The sequence below is a fragment of the Athene noctua genome, chromosome 7, assembly GCF_965140245.1.
Source record: "Athene noctua chromosome 7, bAthNoc1.hap1.1, whole genome shotgun sequence".
NCBI lineage: Eukaryota > Metazoa > Chordata > Aves > Strigiformes > Strigidae > Athene > Athene noctua.
This window is the reverse complement of record NC_134043.1, coordinates 39,158,043-39,182,197: the sequence shown is the minus strand read 5'-3', so window position 1 is coordinate 39,182,197 and position 24,155 is coordinate 39,158,043. Positions and strand designations below refer to the sequence as shown.

Sequence of the window (24,155 nt, the reverse complement as noted above, 5' to 3'; positions counted from 1 at the left end):
ATTGATCCGCGGGAATTCGTAGTTCAACATCAAAGGTAAGAACAAGACATTATTCAATTATTCGATAGCTGGTGGAAAAGGTTAACTTCCATGTAAGAGCTGCTGCTGAGCTTTATCAGATTTTGGGGGGGGGGGAGAAGAAAAAAAAAAAAAAAGGAGAAAAGTTAGATCGGGTTATTTAAAAAGAAAAACGAGAGTTCTCCAAACTTTGAGGCTCCTTTCTGAACGGGAGCGGCCGCCGGCAGCCGCCGCGCTCTCTCCTCTGCCGCAAGCCTGCGCGTCTCCGGCACCGGCGCTGCCTCCTCCGACAGCTCCCGAAGCCCCGGCCCTGGCGGCGGCCCCCGGCCTTCCGCTGCCCCCCGCAGCTTTTCGGGCTCCCCCAAACTTCAGCCGGCGATGGGACCCGGCTCCCACCCCCGTTCACGGCTTGCTGTCCCGGGGCGAGGCTGTCCCCGCGTCCAGGCTTGGGCGGCGTGTCCCCCTGCCCCGTCCGAGGAGGGGAGAGACGCGAGTCCTTCGGCCGAAGCGGGGGAAGCCGCACTCGGCGCTGCTTTTCGGGGCCGGGCCGGGGGTCGGATGTGGAGCGAAGCCATCGTTTCTCTTACCCTGCCCGGGGATCCGCTGCTTCTCCCGGCACTGCTTTCCAGGGCCGGCCCGGAGACCACCAGGAGACCCGAGCGCTCGGCGGGCGGGCGGGCTGTCATTGCCTCTCGGAGGGAAGGAGCGGGGAGGGTGGGGGAGGCAGCGGGGCCAGCGGCTGCCGACCTCCCGCGGGGGACCTGCCCTTCCCCTCGTCCGACTCCCGGGGCAGCACCGCCGGGGCTGCCCGCACCGGGACAGCTGCCTGCGGGCTCGGGGCCACCGCTGCTGCCCACCCTCCCCGGGCGTTCACGAGGCGGACGGAAACCCGCCGCCAGGGCTGCCCGGTGGCGGTGATGCTCCCGTCGTGCCCGGGGCGGGGGGGCCTCTCCGCTCCCCCCCCCCCCCCCCCCCCGTAGCCCCCTCTTTTTTTGACCCTCCAGCGCCACCGTAAAAGGCAGCGCTCTTAAGGGGGCACGGCAGGGAGGGCGGCGCCCTGCAGGGAGCGGGCGGCAGCTGGGCGGCGGCAGAGGGAGGAGGGGGGGGGGCGGCGGCGGAGGACACCTTCGGTGCCCGCCGTCGTCCCCCCCTCCTCCCCCGCCGCCCGGCCCCCGCGCCGGAGGGGATTTCCTCGGTCCACCTTAACGCGGGGCTCGTGCCGCCGCCGGGCGGGCGGGGAGCGGCGCCGCCGGCTCCTTCCCCTGCGCCCCCCGGGCCGGGCAGGGGGCGCTGCGGGCCCTCGGGGCGCGTCGCCGGTCCCGGCCCCGCCGCCGGTCCCGGGGTGCACCTTAGGGCCGAGGGAGAGGTGACTGGCTACCGGGGCGGCCGCCGGGCTTCCCCTCGGGACCGGCGAGGGGCCCGATCCCGCCCCGCCGGAGCTTTCCCCGCCGGCTGCACTCAGGCAGCGCTGGTCGTGCCCCACCCGGAGCGCCGCTATTCAATAATTCAGCGGCGGCAGCGCTTCCCTGCCCGCTTGTCACCCCCTCCCGGCCCCCGCCATCAATTATTCAGGGCCAGCCCGGCAACTGCCTGCGGCCGGGCACGGAGAGGAGGGCGATGGAGGGGCTCGCTCTCGCCGCCCCGGAGGAGGCGCCGCCGGCCCTTGGGGAGGCAGCCCCCGCCGCGCCGCGAAAAGTTAGTGCCGCCTCGGCCCGGCGGGGAGAGGCTGCGGGAGGGTCCCCGCCGTCGCTCGGCTCCCTCGGGGTCGGGGGGGGCCAGGTGGTGGGAGGCTGCGTCGGATCGACCCGGGCGCCTGGGCTGGATGCTGGTGGCAGCTTTGCTCCTCCCCAGTCGGTCCGGTCTCCCCAACTCCAGCTTCCCCTCTGTCGTTACCCCCCTTCTTCTCCCGGCTCCTCCTCCTCTCTTTCCCCCTCGGCCCTCCCCCAGCCCGACTGCCCCTGTCCTTGCGCCCTTCTGCCCCGGGTCTCTCCCGTCACCCCCGCCTCGTCCTGCCGCGCCTCTCCTTCCCCACCAGCCCTCCCTGCGGGCGGCACGGCGCTCACTTTTCGTGTGCGAGATGTATTATTTATTTATCGGTATTTAATTTCCTTCCAGGTGGGTCTCTGCCTCCCACCCCTGCGCGCAGCGGGGCCGGGGCCGGGGCCGGCCGGGAGGAGGTGGGCTGCCGCTGCGCGCCCGGCTGCGCCCGATCCCCAGACACCACCGAGACTTGATTTTTGCGGGGGGGCGGGGAGGGGGAGGGGTGTCGGAGGCGAGGAGGGGTGGCGATGTTTGGGATGCACAGCCCTGGGACGGGAACGCCGCGCAGACAGACAGGCAGACACACACACACGCGCGCGCACACACACACACACAGGCGCGCACACACACACCAAACCCGAAACCAAGGACAACCCCAAAAAGGACTCACTCTGCCTCGATGACTCAACGCAACTAATAACCGTTTCTCCGCTCCCTGTGGCGAGTCCCTCCTGCCGCCGCTGTCGCTGGCAGAGGAGGGAGCGATTGAAAGTGACACACCGGGGGCCGCCGCCGCTTCCCCGCGCCGCCAGGCACCCGCCGCCGCCGCCGCGGAGCCCGGGAGAGCGGCGCTCCCTCCTCTTCTCCTCCCCCCGTCTCCCCCGGTATTGATTTTCTCCGCTGAAGGTGTGAGAAGCCGGCTCCCTCTCCCCTCTCCTCCGCACCGCAGCCGGCGGCCCCGCGGCTCCCCGCCCCCTCGCCCCGAGCTCCCCGTTCCGCTCCGCTCCGCTCCGCTCGCCACCCGGGACCCTCCGGGTAGGGGCTCTGACCCCCGCCGCCCCGCGCAGCGCGGGCAGCCGCCCCGGCCCCGCCGCCTCGGCACCCCCGGAGGAGGGCAAGGAGGGGGCTGGGGGTGGGGGGAAGGAGTAGAAGGGAAGAAAGCGGCGTGAGAGGAGGAAACAAGAAAACTTTCCACCCTGGATTCTCTACTTCTGATCCATGGACAGAGCCCAACTCAGCCAACTTACAGACAGGCTATAAGCAGTAAGTACAGCGGCAGCTCCTGGGAGCCGCTCGCCAGAGGCTCCCTCGCCGGCAGCCGGCTGCTCCGTGGCTGCACAGCTGGCCGGCGCGGGGGGGGCCGTGCCAGCGGGGCCGCCCGGACTGGCAGCCTCTTCCCCGCGGCCCCCGGGGGCGGGCCGGGGCTGAGCCCGGACCCGGGGCGCAGCACCTGGCTGTGGCCGCGGCGGCGGCGGGCGGGTGGGCTGTCCGCCGGCCGGCCTGCGCGGCGACATGGGGACCGGGGCGCAGCGCTGCTTGCCCCCGCCCGCGGCAGGTCGGGGCCGGGGCCGTCGGGGCCGAACCGGTCGCTTTGAGCGGGACCGGCTCCGGGAGCGGGAGCGGGGCGGCACCGCGCCCGGGGGACGCGCAGCGGGGGCCGCGGCGGGCGGGCGGGCAGGCGGGCGAGCGGGGCCCGGTGCCGGGCGGCGGGGCGAGCCGGCGGCAGCTGAGCGCCCCTTGTTTCTCTCGCCCTAGGTCCGTGCTCCTTCTACTGCGACCTGCCAGCGGGAGCCGCGTCTCCGAGCATGGAGCGGAGGAGCGAGAGCCCCTGCCTGCGGGACAGCCCCGACAGAGGCAGCGGCAGCCCCGATGTCAAAGGGCCCCCCCCCGGGAAGGTGGCCAGGCTGGAGCAGAACGGCAGCCCCATGGGCACCCGCGGGAGGCCCAACGGCGCCGTCACCAAGCCCGTGGGAGGTAACCGTGCGGCCGCGCTCACGGCGGCACCGCCGGCCCGGCCCGGCCCGGCCCCCGCCGGCTGGGGCGCGCAGAGCGGCGCGGGCGGGCCGGCCCCTGGCGCGGAGGTGCGGGCAGGTTCGTGCGGCGGCTGGCGGGCCGCCGCTCGCCTCCCGGGAAAGCGTTGGGCTGCCCAGCGCGGCGGCGGGGCTGGGAGGGCCGCGGAAGGGCTCCGGCCGGGGTCTGCGGCGTGCGGAGCCCGCTCGGTGGCAGGCCGCCTTCCCGGGAGGACCCCCCCGCCCCCAGGCCCGGGCTCTAGCCAGGCGGCTCACAAAAGGCCAGGCCTAATCCTGCCGGGGGTAACTGGGGGAGAGCTGGGCCCTGCCCTCGGCGCTCCCCGGCGGAGGGCCGGCGGGCGGGCCGCCCGCGGGCAGCAGCCCCTGCGTGGCCGGCGGCTCCCGGCGGGCCCGGCCCGGCCGGCAGAGCGGGCATCGCCGCCTCGGCCAGGTGCGGTGACATGCCGGAGGGGTGTCACACCCGCCGCCACAGCTCCGGGAGTGGGGTTCCAGGGCGGAAAAAATGGCAGCGTTCATCTTCGCGCTTCGGTATTTTTATTTTTTTGTTTCCTTTCTGTAAGCAGCGTTTTGTAGCAGTTGTAAAAGAGGAGAGGGCAGAACACGTGCAAGGTTCAGTTCTTTCAGCGAAATTATTGAGCGTTAGTTTTGCAGCATTCCTGCAATTCTCTAGAAAACTTTCATACTTTGCTATCTAGTTGCTGGCCAATTCTGTGTTCAGAGCATGTTTAAGTGACACGCGTGGTTGCTTTTTTTCCCCCTTTTGTTCCAAGCAGCTAAACTTTCCAGTCATTTTTCCTAAATGCCCTTTTTTTCATCTTAACGCTGATACTGTTGCGTTTAACACAGTGCAGCCTTGCGTTAGGAAAAAGATTTTTTAAAATCTTCAAATTACCCAGACGTTGCAAGCAAAATAATGCAGGACAGGCCACAAATAACTTTACCTTTTTAAAAAACCCCTATCGCTGTATTTCTGTTTTAAAATGTGCAGGGTGGTAACACAAATGTAGTTGTTTATACACAAAGAGTTTGTGTAAATGACATTTCGAGAGATACTTTGATACGGTTGTCACATGACTCTCTATTACGTGAGGTTTATTTAGCGATTTTACCATTAGATGCTTGTTTTAGACCTCTTTGGCTCAATAGGCTTCCTAATTGCTGAAGTTTGCTAAGGGGCTGCAGATTTAATTTTATTTTGAAAACGTAGGATTCATTTATATACCTAATGAAGGGTAAGAGATCTCGTCAGTTTTTTTCGTGGTTTTTGGATGACTAGATGTCTGGTTTTTAAACCTCTTCTCTGCATTCTTCTAATGTACGGAAAAAGAAGAAACAGCTTTGCAGCGAAAGACTTGCAGTAGTATTCCACTTACAAATTGGTGGAGAAATTATTTGTTGGATAATTGTAAAAATGAACTAGTTAACCAGATAAAAAAGTAATATATGTAGTTTTGCATGCCTTTCTCGAGACTGAGGCATTATAGCTGCTTGATTTTAAATAGAATGTTAGAACTGGAGCTAAAATCTTTTTCCTCGGGGCATTTATAGAATATACTTTAATGGAAGGTTTTTAAATGTTTTGGAATAGATATGTTGCTTTCTAATTGCAGCTGTGTTACCCAAGAGAAATTCACCAGCTTTTATAGTTATCTCGGTAGTTCAGCTTGAATCTGGCCTGTTAAGTTATGGAAGATTTCTTCCACTTAAGACAAAGGCTCTAATTTCTTAAAGCAAACTTTTAAGAGCTTACATTTTCATTCATTACTCTTCAGCTCATTTATAAAGTTGGTGTAGACTTGAGTGTAAAAATGTGGGGAAATAGGAAATGCAGGAATCTTTTGGGTTTTTTTCTTTTTTTTTTCTTAGCTGGTGTTCTTTAAACAGTCTCAATCTCTTTGGTTTTAGGCTAGTCATAATAAAGTTTATTCATTACTCCTTATTGATACTGAAAGCAAGAAGAAAATTATTCTTGTCTGAATACTTACCTAGGTTCTATAATACTCAATACTAAATTAGTTAAGGCAGATTTTTTTAATAAGATAATGGTGCTGTTTAAAATTGATTTAATTTTTTTTTTTTTCCCCTACTGGAAATGCTCTCAAGATAAATCAACATAGCTAATTTCCAGATATTTTTTCCTCTGCTCTTTTTCAAGTTGGAACTTTAAGAACCTGTGTGAGCAAGTGATCTTTTGCTGAATGCAGATCACACTGTTTCGGATATTTCTGGAAGTCTGTATCCTTGCAGTGATAGCTGTGGTGTTCGTAATTTTTTCACTTGAGTTGTGAAATGCAGCTGTTGGTGTTTGTGGAAAGGCTTACTTTTAATATACTGGCAAATTAATATAAAACTTCTCTTTACATAAATATTACTAAAGGCTCTTTTAGTATTGTTCCTAGTGTTTGATATTGAAAGTTTTAGTGAAACGACATCTAAGGCTTCAGTTGTCAGTCTTTCAGTGTATTCTTGCTTTTCAAACTTTAAAAAGTGGTAATATTTATTGCATGTGAACTTAATTTGGGGAAAAAAAAATACTTTACTGGAAACCAGAGTCCATTTTAGTTTTTATTTTATTTTTATTCTATAAAGTGTATCTAAAGGATTTGAAAGCAAATACAGGTGCTAGCAGTTCTTTTTTTCATCTCATCTTGGGCCTTAGATATGTAAATACTGAAATTCCTTCCTACTTGTCAAGTGGCTTTTTGGTGTAATAATACCTGTTTCTGAACTTAATCCCTGAGAACAGAGCAATAACCTCTTAACTAACTGGAGCTATGATGAGACTGATGACCTTTGGTAACAAGTTTTATAATCATAGTGTTTGCTACAATTATTTTTCCAGTGACTTCCCTGAGAAATAGAGAACATTACACTACTGTAGGTGGGTTTAGCTTTCTTTCTAGATTTATGAGTGAAAAAGTGTTTTAAAATAAACTTTTGTAGTGCAGACAAAAAATCAAATGTTCTCATGAGAAATTTTGCCTTATGACTCTCCTTTCTTTTTTTATTCTTAACCCAAATGTACTTAATTCAAAGGGCCATTACAGCAGCTATAATAAACTAGTGAAGGTCACTGAAAAGATAAACGGGGTCTTAAAGGTTGTGTTTAATAGGGGATTTAAAAGTTTTTGTACTGTTTACGATGTTGTTAGCGTCAGTCCAATGTGTTAGAGTCCAGTTTTGGTTTGCCTGACCTACTCAGTGCTTTCTAAAATACTTCAGCAGTTATCTAACCAGTCTGTTTTAAAACCTGCATGTAATAAGGCACAAGTGCTCTGATGTTCAGGAGTGGCAGGTTTTATAAAGGTCCCTGGGAATAAAAAAAAAAAAAAAAAAAAGGCTAATATCACTTTAAAAAACATATGAAGCCTGGGAGAGAGTTTAGAGCAAGCAAGAGCACTATGGTGTTGACAGCTTTATATCCCTGTTGGGTAACATTCACTTACTAGAATTGGCATCTCCTCTCAGTTAGTAATTCACTCCATAAGGATTAAAAAAAAAAAAAGGGATGATTAATGGCTAGGAAACTTATATTTACAAAATTGTTGATTGCAATTCATGAACCTGTTTGTGTATGAGCGGATATGTGTATATATATGTATGTGTTGATTTGAAGAGTGTAGAAAATAAGCATCAAAAGCCTCTGAATGCAACTTAAAATGCCAGTATGCAGAATGAGCTGTTTCGAAGTTTGGTTTTGCTGAAATAGAAACATAGAACCATGATATAGCCAAGGGAACACATTCAAATTTGGAGCAGGACATGATTGCAAAAAAATTGCTGGTTAGATTGGTTTGATGCAGTCTGATAGTAAGGCATTCTTATTCATTTAACTGTTAAAATGTGTGATTTTATTTACAGAATATTAGTGGAGGAGAAAACTTTCAGACGATTCAAACTAAATTGTATGATTGGGATGTTAATCAGCAGATGTGGTTGTCATGTTCGTACAAAGTCGGATGTACCAGAAATGAGGATGCAGTGACTCTTTGGAGCACGGCTGCTAATTGCTGTAAGCCCTGTGATGTTCTGATGTATCACAGTCTTGTCTGCTTAGGTGTAGTTAGAAATCTCTTTTAATATATCTCTGGGGCAAGAGAAATGCCAGCTGAGGATGATGGCTAAAGAGCTGTTTGTCAAAACTTATTTTAAATATTTCTGAAAAAATGTCATAGGATTTGTGCTACCTTTCATACCTTTTACAAGGATTTAAAGTACTTTACTGGGGAGAAAATCCGCTGCTGTGCAGACGGAAGAGTACAGCTTGATCAAATTTGCTCCTCTGTTTTAAACAGTTAGTTAACATTAAGCTCTAAATGGCATCCTGAACGGACTATGGAAGCATGTTTCGCTTGTCCTTACAAATTGAATAAAGTGAAAGGTTAAATTTTAGGTAGTCTTCCTGCCTAGATCCTAGATGAAGAATATCTTCCTGCTGTCCGAAAGAAGTATGTAGCTATTTGAAAGAATTAAACGCATCAAGATACAGAAGCATGAAAGCCGCAAATCTTTATTAGTTCAGGAACCAGCTTTATGTGAATGTATTTTATGTTTTATCTGTTGCTGAATAGTTGGAAAATGTTGCCTTGTACTTTGATATAATTCAGTAGGGATTATGAGGAAATGCAAATTCTTGGATTTTATGCGTTTCTGATACATAAAGAGGAAGAGACCTCTAATTTAACAGGAACAGTAAGAAAAGCAAGACAGTGATTTCTTTTTCATGACCGATGGTTAAAAATGAGTTACTGGTCTTTTTGCCGATTTCCACCCGCCACCCCCCTTTTCCAATCAGATTATGTCATGTAAATAGAATAAACAGAGCAGTCACTCCTGAAGTCATGCGGTGTATCAGCCCTATTTTTGCTGAGGTAGAAAAATAGTCTTTCTTTATGTGTTTTCAGTACTCGGTCTGTTATTAAAATAAAGACACAGTTGGTTAAAATATACATGCAATTGAACATACGCATTAAGCAGAATATAGGGTATCCACCCATTCGGTGACCTAGGCATAATTTGATGTTTAGAGTAATTTTGGAACTCTAAGTTGCATCTGCAGAAAGCCACTGACAATTTTAAATTCAAGATTTAAGATTAGATATAGTAAGATTTTATTTTTTCCGCAACAGTTCCTAAGTGTTTCGTGTCATCTCCCCGCTTCCTCCCCGCCCCATACCCATGGCCATGTTAGTTAACTAGATGCTATTATTCTCATCGTGAACCAAAAGAAAGAAAAAGAAACCAACATCTTCGAAAAAGTAATTGTTAATTCCCCCTCCCTTTCCCCCTTTAGAAATTGGGTCCTGCCTTTCCTTAGTTTCACTGGGATAGAACAGAGTATATTTACTGTCAATCATTTATAGGGCGACTGTTTGAAAGCTCCTGTTAAGGTGAGTCTATCAGTGACTCCTCAGAATTGGTTTTATTCTTGAGGAAGGTAGCAAAATCATACTAAAAACTATAAAGATGCTAGTGAGGAAATGTATTTTCAAGAAATTGAATAGCGACATATTTCTTACTCAGAATTTAGATGAAGGATTCGGATAGCGAAGGAAGAAAAACAGTATTAAACTTCTGTTGTTATGAATAAACTTAAAGGTGAGGTTTAAAGATTTCTTTCTGAAATACTTAATTTTTGGGAGTCTTGGTATTCTATTTAAATTATTTTACTGCACTGAATATTTTATCTAGATTTAAAAGTAGAAAAAAACCCTGTCATAATGTAACTGTAATCAAGTCGTCATTTCAACAGACAGTTATGTCATATTTTAAATTTCTAGTTTGGGGCACAGACTTTCAGGTGGTATCAGTTACTTTAAAATACCTTTAAAAGTATTTGAGTTTAATACTTTTCATGGAGATGCTAGTCTGAATATTTATTTTTGCGGTTACTTTCTGTTATTGCTGTTTTCCTTAAAGCCGTCTGTGTGGAATGGGAGAAAAGGGCCACAACAGTGATTTGGAGCTTAAGTAAAATACTTGGACCAGTAAGATTTTTGTCACTCCCATTGACACAGAAGATGGTAATACAATATGGCATCTATGATGTTGTAAAATGAAGACAGTTTTACTGCAGTCATGTATTTATATTCGCCAAACAGCTGTGTGACCTGTTTAGCAAAATTCTTATTTTTGTGATTGAGCAGTCCCCAACCTGCTTTTAAATCTTATTTTTAAACTTTTCAAAATAACTGAAAATCTGTAAAACTCAGGAAGATTTTATTTTGAATCCCAAATTGCAAGGCATAGATAAGTTAGGCCTTTAATTACCATCCCTCATAATTTAGTTAAATTAGTAACTACTGCTGTGTTTTAGGATTAAAGGCCCAGTTTTTCAAGGTATAAAGTATTACCAAGTCCCTTTGAATTGATAGGATGGGGCTTTGTTCAAGATAACGTGTGCCTCTTTCGGACTCTGTAACTACCGAACAAGTGTGCTCGCCTTTTGAAGCTCAAAGTGGTTTTGAAACCAGCCTGCTGTGTTGAATGAAGAACCGATGCCCTTTCTGGCATTGAAAAAATTATTTGTGGTAATTGGTTCCTACTGTATGAAATGTCCTGGGTCACATGCATTGGTCCCCATGATGACATGTGTCACTAATGCAGATGTAAGAAATAGTCACAGCAGACAAAAGGCAGCTGAGTATTTGATGGCTTTTGAGAAATGTTTTCTAGCCTCTAGCCATACTAAAAAAAATTGCCCTCCAACAAGCTTTGTACTTGTTGCAGAATGCTCATCAGCGACATCTCTGCTGTGGGGTTACATACAAATGAGTTTACATTGATTAGTGGTATGAAAGACAGAAAATACGCTTTGCCGTTTAATTCGGGGGGAATTGTTAGCCCATCTAGATCAAGTTCTTGTGGCCATTCACAAGTGTTGACTACTTTAATGTGTGATATGTTCTTAGCCAGCAAGTCATGTTGTCGATATTGTCACAGTTCTATAGTTAGGATTTATTTTTTTTTCCAGAGTTCCTGCGTATTGTACAAAAGCACATACTGCAGCTGGTGTGTGTACTTTGTCCCTGTCTTCATTTGCATCGATCCAAGTATTAGTAAGGGAAAAATATGTTGTATTTCCAATTTTATTTCCTTTATTTTGGAGAGTTTGAAAAACCCATGAACTAGTATTTTAAAGTTGTTTTTTCTTTTTAAATACCTGTACTAGCTCTGCTGGTATTCTCTGGAGATTTACAAATATGCCAAGATGTCAGCATTTGTCTATTAGCAATTTAAGGCTGCTGACATTGTGAAACCCTTATAAGCAGTATTTGAAAGGTGGTTGTTTTTGTGTTGTGTTTTTTTGTTTGTTTTTTTTTTTTTTTTTTAATGTGTAATTCTTACTCTGATTTTTAAAGATGCAAACATCGGTGTTGCTAATATCTGAGGATATACATAAAACCTTCTTCCAGGATGCATTACTACTTGGACTAAGGCTACACAAATAATTTACAGCACTGCTTAAAAGATGAAGCACGGGCCCTGCATTGCTGGTATCATAAGCTGGATGCTAGGGCAGAGATCTCATGTCTGAACTCAAGATATATTTCAAATTTCCTGGCAAATGCTGAATGATTATTGATGTTACATGCAGCAATGTTAGGAAAAAGACAAGATGCATTATTTGTAGAAGCTGCGTGAAGGGAACGGAAAGAATTTGAAGAAAAGAGACAGGTAGCTCTAGATAAGAGTTTAAGCATATGACTTGTTTTCTAAATAGAAAATTACCTGGCTAGTAGTAAAAATTGTGTCATTTTTCTCTAACTAATGTCCTTGTATCAGACAGACCTGCAATATTAAACAGTCTGAGAACAATTGTACCCTGTTTGTAGCAATGTCAGCAAGGTAAAAAAGCTCAGAAAGAGATTAATAAAAATAACCTGTCAGACTATATTTTATATGAAGCTGCGGCATCTCTTGAGATAACCATACGCCCACTGCATTTTCAGAGTGCAGTAGAAATGTCTCCCACTTAAATATGCTCCCTCCTTATTTGTTCCCCAAAGACACACGCTGAGATGAAAAGACGCTCTATTGACAGCAGATCTTTTCAAAAGTACTAAACCTGGCAAGAAATGTTGCGAGAGGAGTTTCTTGTATCAAAACCCATGATTTGTATTGCTGCATACAGCCACAAGGTTGCTTTCTCTCTCTTTCTCTCTTTCTCTCAGATGTTCTATTCTATTTGTACAGTGTTGAGAAGCAGCTGGATTAGTCTGTCTTGTCTTGTGTATCACTGATGCTTCGCTCTCTAGAAGTTGCTGACTGTCTGTGTTTGGACGGAAACTTCAGATAAGCGAGGAAACTCACATAGAAGTATTTACCATCCTGGTAATCTAAACTCACAGAGAGTGTTTTGTCATAAATTTAGCTGACAGGCATATATTGGAAATGAAGCATGTCATTTTCAAAACTATAACCAGACTATTTTTCGAGAGTAATATAAATTCATATTTTGAGCATATTTTGGTTTATATGCATTTCCATTATTTATATATTAAAATTAGATGTGCACAATTTCCAGCCTTATTATTTTGAATGGTTATTAAGAAATGTAGTTATAAATTATGAGTTATACAATACTTTGGAGTAAAAGGTGATTTTCATAATGTCTTTTCCCAACTTACAAATAACTTTTTTGCCATAATACAAACATGCTAGCAGAGCAACATGATAGATGTCTCTTTAAGTATCGTAGTAAAAGAAAATGACTTGTATTCTGAGGCTGTGGATAGTTTATGTTGTTTTGGACCCATTTCCCAAGCAGTGATCGAAAACAGATTACAATAACAATTATACAGTCAGAAGATGCAATATCCATTTCTGTTTTAATTGAGTGAAAGAATAATAAAAACATCATTAAGAAAAATGAGGTGGACCTGTCATACACTCTACCAATTTTTAGACTTAGAGAAAATGCAGAGTAACAGAAGTGTGGGCTTTTTTTTTTTTTCCTTTTTTTTTTAAGTAGAGTTTGTCGCTCAAGCTAGAAGTCTGGATGGTAGACTTCATATGGTCTCCTGTGAGCAAGTATGCAGCCAGTAGGCATACTGCTTGACAGTAAAGCTCAAGCTAGGCATTATCTGAGTGTCTGGGTTTGGCATAATAATGAATGTAATGTTTCTGTCATTGGTTGGAGTCCTCCTGATTATATTAATATGATCATGGTGCATACTGCCAAATAGATGAGCTCAGAGGATGCCATGGTCAGATAGAAAGCATTAAAAAATACTTCTTTTTCCTTCAAAATAAAAAAGCTGTGCTACTTTATGGGTTTTTTTCCCCATTTTTTTTGCCTTTCCAAATCTGTGGACAGGTATGCAAATAAGAGTACTTGGTCTCTTAAGCCATTGCTATCTGGGACTGACTCTTCTGTGACCCTTGAGCTACCTCACTATGTTAGTCTTCTGATTAAAACCCTGTAGACAGGAAGGTCCCATGCTGGGCAGCGCTGCAGCTGTGTTCCTCTTGAGAAGTCACCTAACTGTAGTTGAAGGCCCAAGGGAACCTGGCTCTCCATTTTCTCTGAAGCGGAGTCCTAGAGCTGTAAGCAGAAGTGTCCTTTCTGCTGTACCATACGTGGAAAGAGAGATCCTCTCTACAGTAGCCTTGGCTCTAGTCGTGTACCATACAGCTTTGTAAATCAACATTTGGAATGGCATCCGAAAGTGAACCGGGAGCCAGTTCAGCCTTCGGAGAGCAGATGTAATCTGCTTTCTTTGGCTAACACCTCTCAGTGAGCACATGCATTTGCACTAGCAGAAGTATCTGATTCTCCAGTGTAGCTCTGTGTACGTAATGTTGTAGCAATTCAGCCTGTTGAGCCCCAAAAGCCTGGATTTCTGACCTTTAACAAGTGATGCCACACACAGTAGGTCAGCCTGTAGGTCAGGTCCTTGCCACTCTCTCCCCAAAATATCGCTAACTGGCTGGACAAAGTAAGTGCATGCCTGAGAAAGAGGAGGTATCTCATGACTTGTTTGATAAAGATGTGGTAGTTATTAAAAACTGTGAGATTAATGTGATCTACCGGCTGCTAAAATTACATGTTCCTTAAAAGAATAATGTTCAAATGGATAGTTGTCAAATGTGTGATCTTTTCTTTGGAAATGTGGAGTGCTTCCCCCACAGCTCTTGATCTTCTGTCCTTGAAAAAGAAGGAATATGAGAGAATGCCACTCAGAAGTTGTTCTCTCTCTGCAGGGGCATGAGGTGTGGAAGATTGGAGTTGTAAGTAAAGGCCAAGCCCCAGATGCCAGTTCCTGACCCATACTGGGCCATGGGTGCAGGCTGTCTGAAGACTCTCTGCATATTGACTGGTGAAAAGGGAAACAGAGGGAGAAGTTAGCTGCTTTCTAGAGGACAGAATGCAGAGCAGCTCCTCCTCTTTCTTGATTGTAGTTCTCCATTCATTTTCCCGCTGACGATCTGATGATTTCTGCGGTCTCCTTATTCCAGAAAAATACCGTCTAGTAATGGTGTTGCCATAGCAGTAGCTGAACCCTGGCTGAAAACATAGCAGGATGATGGGCTCCATCAGTAACCATGAGTTTGATGACATTTATTCTGAGACAGTGTTTAATGTGGCTTGTCCTGTTGTGTATGTACTTGCAACTCTTGCCCGTAACCAGTTCTGCCATATCTGTTGACACTGTCACTTAGAGGTGAGGCTTTCTAATGCTGCTGGTATCTAAAAGAGATGAGGGAGGGAGGCAATGATTACAGATCCATTCAGCTTGTCTTACAGCTGGAGCCTGCAATTGGGCTTGACGACAGAGATGTAGGTGCAGTAGCTACATTAGACTCTCCGTTAGCTATTTATCTGGTATCATCAAAGAGGGATGTTACGATTTCTTCTTTTTCTTGCCAGGGGGTGGTTCACAGAGAAATGGACACGAAGGAGAAAAGAGCTTGCTGGTGGGTCCCAGTGGAGATCCCAAAACAGGCCTGAGTGTGGTACGCAGCTCTTCTCCAGAAATAAAACCTCAAACCAGCTACGAAAGCTTTTCTGTTACATTCCAGGGGACTTATCCCAGTACCAGGAGACTAGTTAATAGAACCTTCATTAAAATGCTTTTGCTAGAAGATGGTTTTTTGCTTTAAAAATTACATAATATGGTGGCATCTGCTAGCACCACTGAAGTTAAGGGCTTATTAGTGGTTCCAGTTTGCAGGGTTTAAAAATGTTGGTCAATAAAATTAATTCTGGGTGGAACTTGGCGTAGAGATTCTTAGCCCCTTAGGCGAGTTTCCTTACGTAGTTGAGAGAAAAACAACAGAAAGCAGTCCCCCATCCTGAACCCTAAACTTGTTTTTAAGTTACAGAAAACAAAACCTACAACTTATAGGAAATTAATGGCTTAAGATGATTTTTTTTAAAAAATGCCAGTTTAATTTGAAAGTGTTTCCTTCACTGGTTTTGAGTGAAATAAGTATATTTTCCATTAGTTCATATTATAAAGTATTGCTGTGGGGTACTTTTTCTTCTTTTTTAACTGGGAAACAAGTTGAAACAACTGAGCTGTTTTATTTAGGAAAAATGTAGCTATAGCATCTTCACCTTTGCCTTTTGATGTGAATGGTTGGACTCGATCATCTTAAGGGTCTTTTCCAACCTAAATGATTCTGTGATTCTGTTCTATGAATTGGAAAGCCTGCCTGTGGTTCTGGCTGAATGCGTGGCGCTGGTTCCTGCACATCGGCAGTGGGGGGGGCTGGCTGGCAGGGGAAGCTGAGCTCTCTGCTAGAATAACAGGGACAGCTGGTTGTGCCGCCTTCTGACTCGGGCTCCCTTAAAACCTTATTCTGAGGTCTGGGTTACCATCACTCTCACTTTTCACTTACTTAGGTGGAGAGCTGGGAGTGCTTTATTCTCCTGTTTAATTACTTCTGCCTCCTGGCTGCCCTGTGTGTGGCTGCCCCTGGGCAAACTGGGTGGCACAGAGCCCCAGTGGCTGCTCCCTTTCTTGCCCTTTGAACCCACCCAGTCTGACAGATCAAAGTTTGGGTTGAGTTAGTGCAACTAGTTTAGCAAAGGGGGTTAGTTACTAGAAGCAGCTCATCCACTTTGACTAAGAAAAGGCCTCACCTCCTCTGAGTAACACCTCTGTCCCAGACAGCCGCAGGAGAGAATGTGCTGGAGGTAAATACTTTGTATCCCTCTCTATTTCTCATTTCTCGATCGTCTCAGCACATGCTCTGAATACAGCTTTTCTTTTATACCAGTTTTTGAGAAACTCAAGTATTATCAAATCAAGTTATGAGTTTCATAATATGTTTCTGTGGTGGGATAGCGGCCTGGAATATTTCGTGTTAAACAGTAAAGCTGTTATTTCAGCTAGGAGAAGGATTCTTTGGCTGGTTAAGCTGTCAGAAGCTGGGGACATCTGCACAGACGTTAGTGACTTCTTTATAAGATTTCCTGAGATCTGGGATAGTTGTGATGGTTGGGAGACTGAAGCCACAGAAAGGACTGGAAGCTGAAGAAGGATGTAAATAATATCTTGTGGTTTGCATTCACCATTGGCTAAAATATAATATGTAGAAATGCATTTCCTGCCTACAGATTTATTGAATATGTAAAGCCAGAAAAAATAACTGAGGAGGAGGAGAAAGATATTGTCCTTAGTTTTACTTCCTCTGGCCCTCCTAAGAAGAAAAATTCTACAGTGTAATGTTATTTAACATGATTTTATTTCTTTGGCAAATGTATTAAAATCATCTGTGGACTGAGCCCTTCTTTACCAAATTGCATCCTGGAACAAATTATTTGCAATGGGCTTATAAACCCATGAGGAGTAGGAGTTTAACAGCATCGTATTACTGGTTATATGCAAAATCAGTTATCTCACGTTTTGTCTAGAACACATTGGAGAGCAGAGGATTAGTAGAAAGTAAGGTACTTGTTTTTAAACAAAACCTTTAGCTGTAATGAGGTGCTTGACGCTTTTGTTTTGCACAGGATTGTACAGTTGCAAAGATCCTGATACGGTCTCCTGTATTTGACATAGAGATTTTCCGCTGGCCGCCTGTCAGTGTGCACACACAGCTTTCTTCACGTGGTTCCGAGTGGTTAGTGACAAACAACTGCAAAGTCATTCCTCCAGTCCCCATTAAAAAAGATTTACAGTGGAAGAATTCTCAGCCTTATAATGAGACTCTTGTAAGCTGGTGCTTGATACATAAAAGGCTGAAACACAGTCCATTTACCCAAACCAAGCATTTATTGTAAATAAGTTAAGTGCCAACAGCTTATATTCTGTCCGATTTAATTATATTTATAATTTATAGGGTAGCTTAAAAGTGAGCCTTAATGGACATGACTAACCCTTGCTGAAATGTGTGAGCTCTGTCTCTTCCACCTCATCACTGAATCTCACAGGCATGGGCTGAACCTGAGATCTGCTTCAGGCCTGATCCTTCTTGAGTGCGAATAGTAATGTACGTATGGCACTGTAGAAATGGTAGGCACTGCGTATCCTGTATTTGCAGCCCTCAAGTGGGCTCTGCAGGTTTTTCTGGGTAAGATCTCACATCACCACTAGCTACAGCTACACTGTGATTTAAATGAAAGTGGCGTTGAGATCAGAACAAAACCCTGTTTTTTCAAATACTATTTGGTACCCTTCCTCTTAGCAAAAAATGTTTTGGGATGCAGTTGGTCTTTTCTCATTATGAATTTATCTTCTCTCATTATATGTGATCTTAAGGGTCTTTTGCAGCCAAAATGATTCTATGATTTGAGTCTTGAATTGAAACCTGAATATTAGCATACATACTAGGTTTTCACTTTTGATCACTTCAGGATTTGCAGTTTACACTGTTTTGAAGAGGTGGTATGCTGAAGCTTTGAATCTTCTTTTTGTTTCTTTTTTTTTTTCCTTGGTGGTGGTGTTAATTTTTCAGAATAAAAATTACAGGTTTATGTTGCACTAGGATGTAGGATGGCCATCTTTGGTGCAGAAATTCAGGTATTTCTGAATAACTGAAAGCTGTCAGACTTAACTGGTTTCTGCCTGTTCAATTAGAGCTGCAGGATGTGAGGAGGAGAACTGGCAATTCTCTCCTGTGCCGCATGGATGCTGATTTCTTGCCGTTAAAAACAGCTTTCTCGATTTAGGTTCGTTTTTGAAATTTGTTTAAAAGAAAGGGAAAGAGAGTTAAATACCAAGTTGGTCTACGTAAGGTCAACTCTATTGCAGCGCAGTAAATGGACTGCTTTCCCTTCACTGCCTTTGCTGGATAAAGGGCTCTCACCTAAGCAAAACCAGAAGCAGATTAGGTTTAGGAAATTATTGTAGTTTGATTCTTTCCTGTTGTTATTGCCAGTTGTAGAAGCATGCTTTATTGTTAAATAAAGGGAATCTTTATCTAGATAATTTCCCCAAGATGATCCACGCTTTGCTAATTGAGCTTCCTAGTCTCTGTTGCAAGGTGAGGGTCTCATCTTACAAGTCCAGCTGAAGTTGCTCATTAATTCAGTGTCTTGAGGTGTGCATGAGAGTAAACATTTGTGGATTCTGCTCTTGCTGTTATCTAGATTTTTTTTTTTTTTTTCCTCTTTGTATTGGAAAGACTAGCTTAGAGAATGACCCATGATACATGCTGGGGAAAATGTTTTCTGCGTAATGACGATTTTTCAGTAGTTTATGAATTTGCAAATAAATGTCCTGGTTTCTGAACTCCCAGCCATACAAAATTTGCTTTGTTTTTGAGGGAGATTACTCTGTGTGTATGTGTCTGTGTTCTGTTTAAAAAAAAAAACAACAAAAAACCCAACAAAAAAAACCCCAAACCAACAAACAACCAAAACCTAAATACCCAAAGCACAACGGCAACAACAAAAACTTTATTTTCCACTTTCTTCATTTGATAAAAATCTCTCCACTGTAGAATGATTTCCTTTGGGTTTGACACCACCATTTGATCTCAGTTTTTAATAATTTTGGTGGGTTTCACTCCCAGAAGAAAACATGCTTGTGTTGTGAAGTATTCCCACTAGAAATCTGGGAAGTCTTAAAACCTCATGTTACTCAGAACTAAGAACGGGCTTCTTTATTAATTCCCTGCTAGACAACCCCTGTACAGTAAATCTTTCCATAACACCATGCTGTTGAAATTAATCAGGCTGATGTTTGGAAATTGTTCAAATTAGATTAAATTAAATAACACCTAGACGGGGCTCAAAACTTGTGCTGATGGAAACAGATTTTAATCTAAAAAGACACAAATTGTATAGGTGCCTCTTCTTATTGGTTGATCTTCATATTATATTTATTGGGACATGTAAGTGCTGCTCCCTGTTTAATGGCTGGAGAGGTGGGTGGCTGAAACAGTTTAACCTCCTCCTCAGCTTTCTGCGTGCTTTTCTTTTTTGATTTAAGTGCCAAGACTATGATGGTTACGTGGAAGTGGACAATCCATAGAAGTTCAGTGCTGATAGTATCACATTTATTACCTGCTTTAAAGCATGCACTGGACAAAGTATAATTTACAAATAAACAAAAGAAACAGTGCAGGACTTCTTAATATCTGCTCTGTCTTGTCCTTCTAGTTGGTCTTTAGAAACTTACAGCTTTTACTTGCAAATCTTACAACTGAAAATGTTTTCCGGGGAACTGCATGACTGTAGTTTGATAATACTTTTAACTGGCTTCAAGTTTTTTGTAAAAATGAATGTTTTATGCAGCAGAGTATCCAGAGTTTTCACTTACTGAATGAAATACCTTTTTCTCTTTCCTTCATTTTTAAGAATGGATTGCTCCTTGGTGAAATAGAACTATAGATGGAAAAGGGCTAGCAGGAGAAAATGTGCATGTGGACACAGGTCTCTTTGATACATATTTAATTTCTTCTTAATTTCTCTGCCCCTTGGAAGAGTCTTAGCAAAAAATGCAGCTCTGTTTACAAAGTCTTCTCTGTACTTTGCAGCAGTGCATAAGCAACAGCAGAGCTTAAATCTCATCTCTGATTTGTTTTTAAAATATAAGTTATACAAAGGTGCTGGTCACTGCTAACCATTCTGTTCTTCTGCGTAATAGTGTGAACAGTTTTTCCCTGTTTTCTTCCGTGGATTAGAAGGAATTATTGCTGTGTATGGATGTCCTTATGAAAGCATTTATGTAGATCTTGTTTTATGCTCCCCTAGCATTTTATGCAGATGATATCTGTGTGGGGTTAAAGCTCTGTAAGAAACACAAAGGAGCTTCTTATAAGTCAGTTAAGTGAATTAACATCAAAGAGAAAAAGTATTTTGTATAATTTCTGATTGCTATTAATGTTTGGTGTGCATTCCAGCATTGTGTTCATCGTTTAAGGAAACAAACCGTTTCCTTTTTAGCCCTCGTGTTACCCCTTGTTTTCTGTGTGTGTGAAAATCGGTGCTGTATATCATCTACCATGAGCTGTACAGCATCATTCACTGCAGCATCTCTCTAAAGCAGGGAGAGCGAATGCATGGAAGTTGGGTGCAGAAGGGACTTAAGCGCTTCTTTTTTTGTGCATATGCATAGAAGAGGGAGGATGACAGTAGTTCTGGCTGATAGGGCATTAGGGAAAGAGCTGAGGACTTTCAGGATTTAGAGTAAGGCTGGCTTGCATTGCTGTAGCACTGCATTCAGGACTTTGTTATGGATGCTTGGTCTCCTGCCCTCTGAGTATTGCTGTAAATTCTTCAGCTGGCGTGACAATGAGCAGTGGCTAACTTGCATTGCTTTTCTGTAAGGGCCCTGTAGTGAGCTGGTAGAGCAATATATGCATCTAGGAGCAAGACTGATGTATATCAGTGTGTAAAGAGCATGTTGGCTTTTGCAGATATTTTTGCTTCTGATTCCAATGTACCGAAGTATGTTTATTTTCAGATGGCATCAGGAAACAGGGAAGTTTGAGGCAATAAATTCATATGAGACATTATAGCTTAACTCTCCAATGCAAAATAGAGGGCAAAGCAGATGGAACTTCTTTGGAGTGAGACTTACTTGGAAATAAATTGGGTTACTGTTGTTTTTTAGTAAAGTAAGATTGATATTAGGATTCTAGACACTATAGCGAAAGGCATGAGAATGGGTTAGCAATGGCAGATGTGGTAATCTGCCCTTTGCTCTCAGTTTTTAAGGTACTAATAGCAGCTGATCATCAGTTACGCTGGGTCACTGAGTCAGATGTTTTTGCAAAAGCTGTTTCTATAACAGGGTCCCTGCAAGCATGGGCAGCGGGAAGGGGCAGGAAAGTCGTCATGAGCAAGAGTCCTGTGGTCCATCGTGCCATCTGTAAAGTGATGTCATGCATGGCATTAGTTCTAGCATTTGAGATCCTGTTTGTACTGAGACAGAAAACAAGTGTGGAGAATAGGTGCAACTTCTGCACTGAAAAGGTGGAAAGACTGTTATGTGACAAGGAAAGCATCCGACAAGAGGATAAAAGACACTGTGGAATCCCTCTCATCGGTTTGCATTCACCTACTTTTTCTGTCTTTCCAAAATGTAATTTACATAACTGATATCACAGTCTCAGCATTTGACCAAGTATCTTAATCTTTTGTTAAGACATTAATAGCCCCATCAAAAGTGCTGTGACAGACTGTATGTTTGACAGGAGGGGAGGTTTGACATTTATGGAGGTTAAATTTCATTTTAACTAGTTAAATAATTTATGGACAAATAGAACTCAATTTTTAACCTTTGATAGGAATAGAAATTTTGTTATCAATTTCAGAGGAACAGGATCAGCCTTGCACTGTCTTTTCAGGAAAGCACCTGGAGATATTTTTTTTTCGCTGAGGATTTTTTTTTTTTTTAACAACACTGTGTTAAAATTTGGCTGCTTGAACTTGCAAAATGCATTTGTTTAGCCCAGAATCAAGCAGTGAAGAAGGAGCAGCATCAATGTGATGCTGTAACCTACTTACACATTACTTAAGCACATGTTTTAAAACAAAGAACTAAAACACATCAACTGGATATTGTGGTTCATAGCTGCTGCTGACCTGCAGTTAGAATGTCAGACTGGGAGCTGCTCCATGCTAGATAGGTCACCAAGTGAGAATTGTGTATCTAAAACATATTTGAAAGTACATCTAATCTCTGCGAATTCAAGACAAGGAGGATTTAAGTCCCTTAGCAGTTGTTATTGTTGTGACGGTATCTATTTCAGAGCAGGGTGACTCCTCTGAACTATTGGTTTGTAGATACTAAAGCTGCTCTAAGTAGAAGATCTTGAAGATACTTAACTGACTTTGTACAGAAGGAGACTTGAAATGTGGCTTTGTCCTTTTTCCCTTAAAGATGTGCTAAGTCCAGGAATACAGTGATTTGTGTCTGGCCTTTCATAAATATACTCAGTTATTTTTAATAGTTGTTATCTACTAGAAATGGCTATATTTCATTCTGAAGAACAGGAGTTAGAGGTGAACTTTCTGCCAGTATTATGAGCCTTAGATAGCACATTTGGAGAACCGCTTTAGGCTGAGATTTGTCTCTGCCGCAATATTTCCTAGTTTATTTAGGGGCTAACAAATTGTACGTAACCAATTAATAAATTTTTGTGACTAGAAGTTATGGTTTTTCCTTTGCCACTCCCTGACTACAGCCTGGCCTGTAGCAGGCGATAGAAACGGCTGTGCAGTTCTGTAGTTTTTCTGTCTGTTCCATCTTCCGTCCATGCACGCGTTTTGAGTCCTATAGGGCTGTCTCCTGCAGATTGGCTTGTTTCTCTACTGTCTGTAGTATTGAATCCCTTTAAGTTCATGCCCCACAATTTATTGCCATAGATGACTTGATCCTGTAACCACAAAAGTAAATTTACAATAAAACAGAACAAAATTGAATCCAGACCACCCCCTGAGTTTTCCACTTCTGTGGTTCTTCCTCATCCTTGATCCTCTTTCGAAGAGAGCTGTTCTCACTCTCTTCATACATGCAGCGGGAGAACAGCCACTGGCCTCTCTGGGTCTGTGACCATCAGCTGCCAACACAAGATTATCGTTTTCAGCAAAATCAATGCAAGGGTATTTTCCATGCACAGTGAGAAGACTGGCCATGGTCTGAAAATGTGCAAATAAGCCTATTGCAGCCAAGAGCTGCAAATGGGACTAGCCTCTGCTGATTCCTCCATACGTTCACTGTGTGGAGAGAAGCAGAAGTGGCATTTGTGTGTCAGGTTTTCATATGGCTGAATGTGAAGAAGCTCTGACCTGAAAGAATAGGGACATTTGTGAGAACTGTAGAAAACTTCTGCGATGTTGAAAAGGTCTTATTAGGAAATCTTGTTCGTCCTCATGCTGACTGTGATTCTGTTCCTGGATTGTATTCTCTGGAGCTTTTAGTGTGGTTTTTAAATGAGTCAAGTGATGAGACTTCAGTATTTCCCTTGGAAAGAAAACAAAAGCTATCCCACAGGGAAGAAAGGCAGATTTCCACTTAAGATGAGTCTTCTAGGAGGTGTTTTAATTTACAGCTTTAATCAGAGATGTATGACACGCTTCTTGTTTCTCTCTTATTGATGCTTTGTTTTTGTTTTTTTTTTTTCATCTAGGTTTGATGATTCCAGTCTTTTGTGTGGTGGAGCAGTCGGATGCCTCTCTTGAATACGATAATCGAGAAGAGCATGCTGAGTTCGTTCTGGTTCGCAAAGATGTGCTCTTTAGCCAGCTGGTGGAGACAGCGCTCCTGGCTCTGGGGTATTCCCACAGTTCTGCAGCTCAGGCACAAGGTATTCAGTAAAGTTCTTTTCCCCCTTCTCTGCACTGCCAGAAGACAGCACCTGAGTTTGTTTGATGCAAGGAGAAAGCAAGAAAATTGGTGGCAAATCTTGGAAGTGGTTACATCAGTTGTGTTGATTGCTTAATCTTAAACGAGGTGTACAGCAAGATCTACCTTGTTAGCCTGCCTAGAAAGCATTAGCTATATCTTACTGAAGTGTGAAATACGGTGATAATAATCAGTCAGCATATTCACGACACATTTGTTCTGTACTAGGAGGCAGGTTCCTGCTTCGAGGAAGTTAGCACAGAAGAGCTGGATAGAACCTCTAGGTGTACAGCTAGATGGTATCTAATACTCCTCTGTGTATCAGGGCCATTTTGAACAGCATATTATAGTCTTTAATTTTTAAAATTATAGATTTAATATAACAGTTATATATACTCATGCTCTCTTTATGGCCAGTAGTTGTAGTGCTAAATGTTCAGACTGTCTTCTCTGTTTTCACTTACCTACTATATTGCTGCAAAGCCCTTTCTAAAGCTCGACAGTCCCTTCCGCTTAGAGATGATTCTCCAGTAGCAGTGAAATCTTAAAATAAACAAAGCTTTGCTCTCTCTACCCAAAATACCATCTTGAAAAAAAC

The 24,155-nt window shown here is 44.4% G+C and overlaps 1 protein-coding gene across 1 annotated transcript in view; it reads left to right on the top strand.

Moving 5' to 3' along the window:
- The first annotated feature begins 2,927 nt into the window (after window positions 1–2,927).
- The window catches only part of SATB2 (SATB homeobox 2), a 129,921-nt gene continuing 108,693 nt past the window's right edge, over window positions 2,928–24,155 (top strand). Inside the window, exons 1-3 of the mRNA XM_074910507.1 lie at window positions 2,928–3,042; window positions 3,535–3,753; window positions 23,343–23,519. Of these exons, the coding sequence (XP_074766608.1) occupies window positions 3,585–3,753; window positions 23,343–23,519 (346 nt within the window). The 5' untranslated portion in view covers window positions 2,928–3,042; window positions 3,535–3,584. The remainder of the gene's footprint in view (window positions 3,043–3,534; window positions 3,754–23,342; window positions 23,520–24,155) is intronic.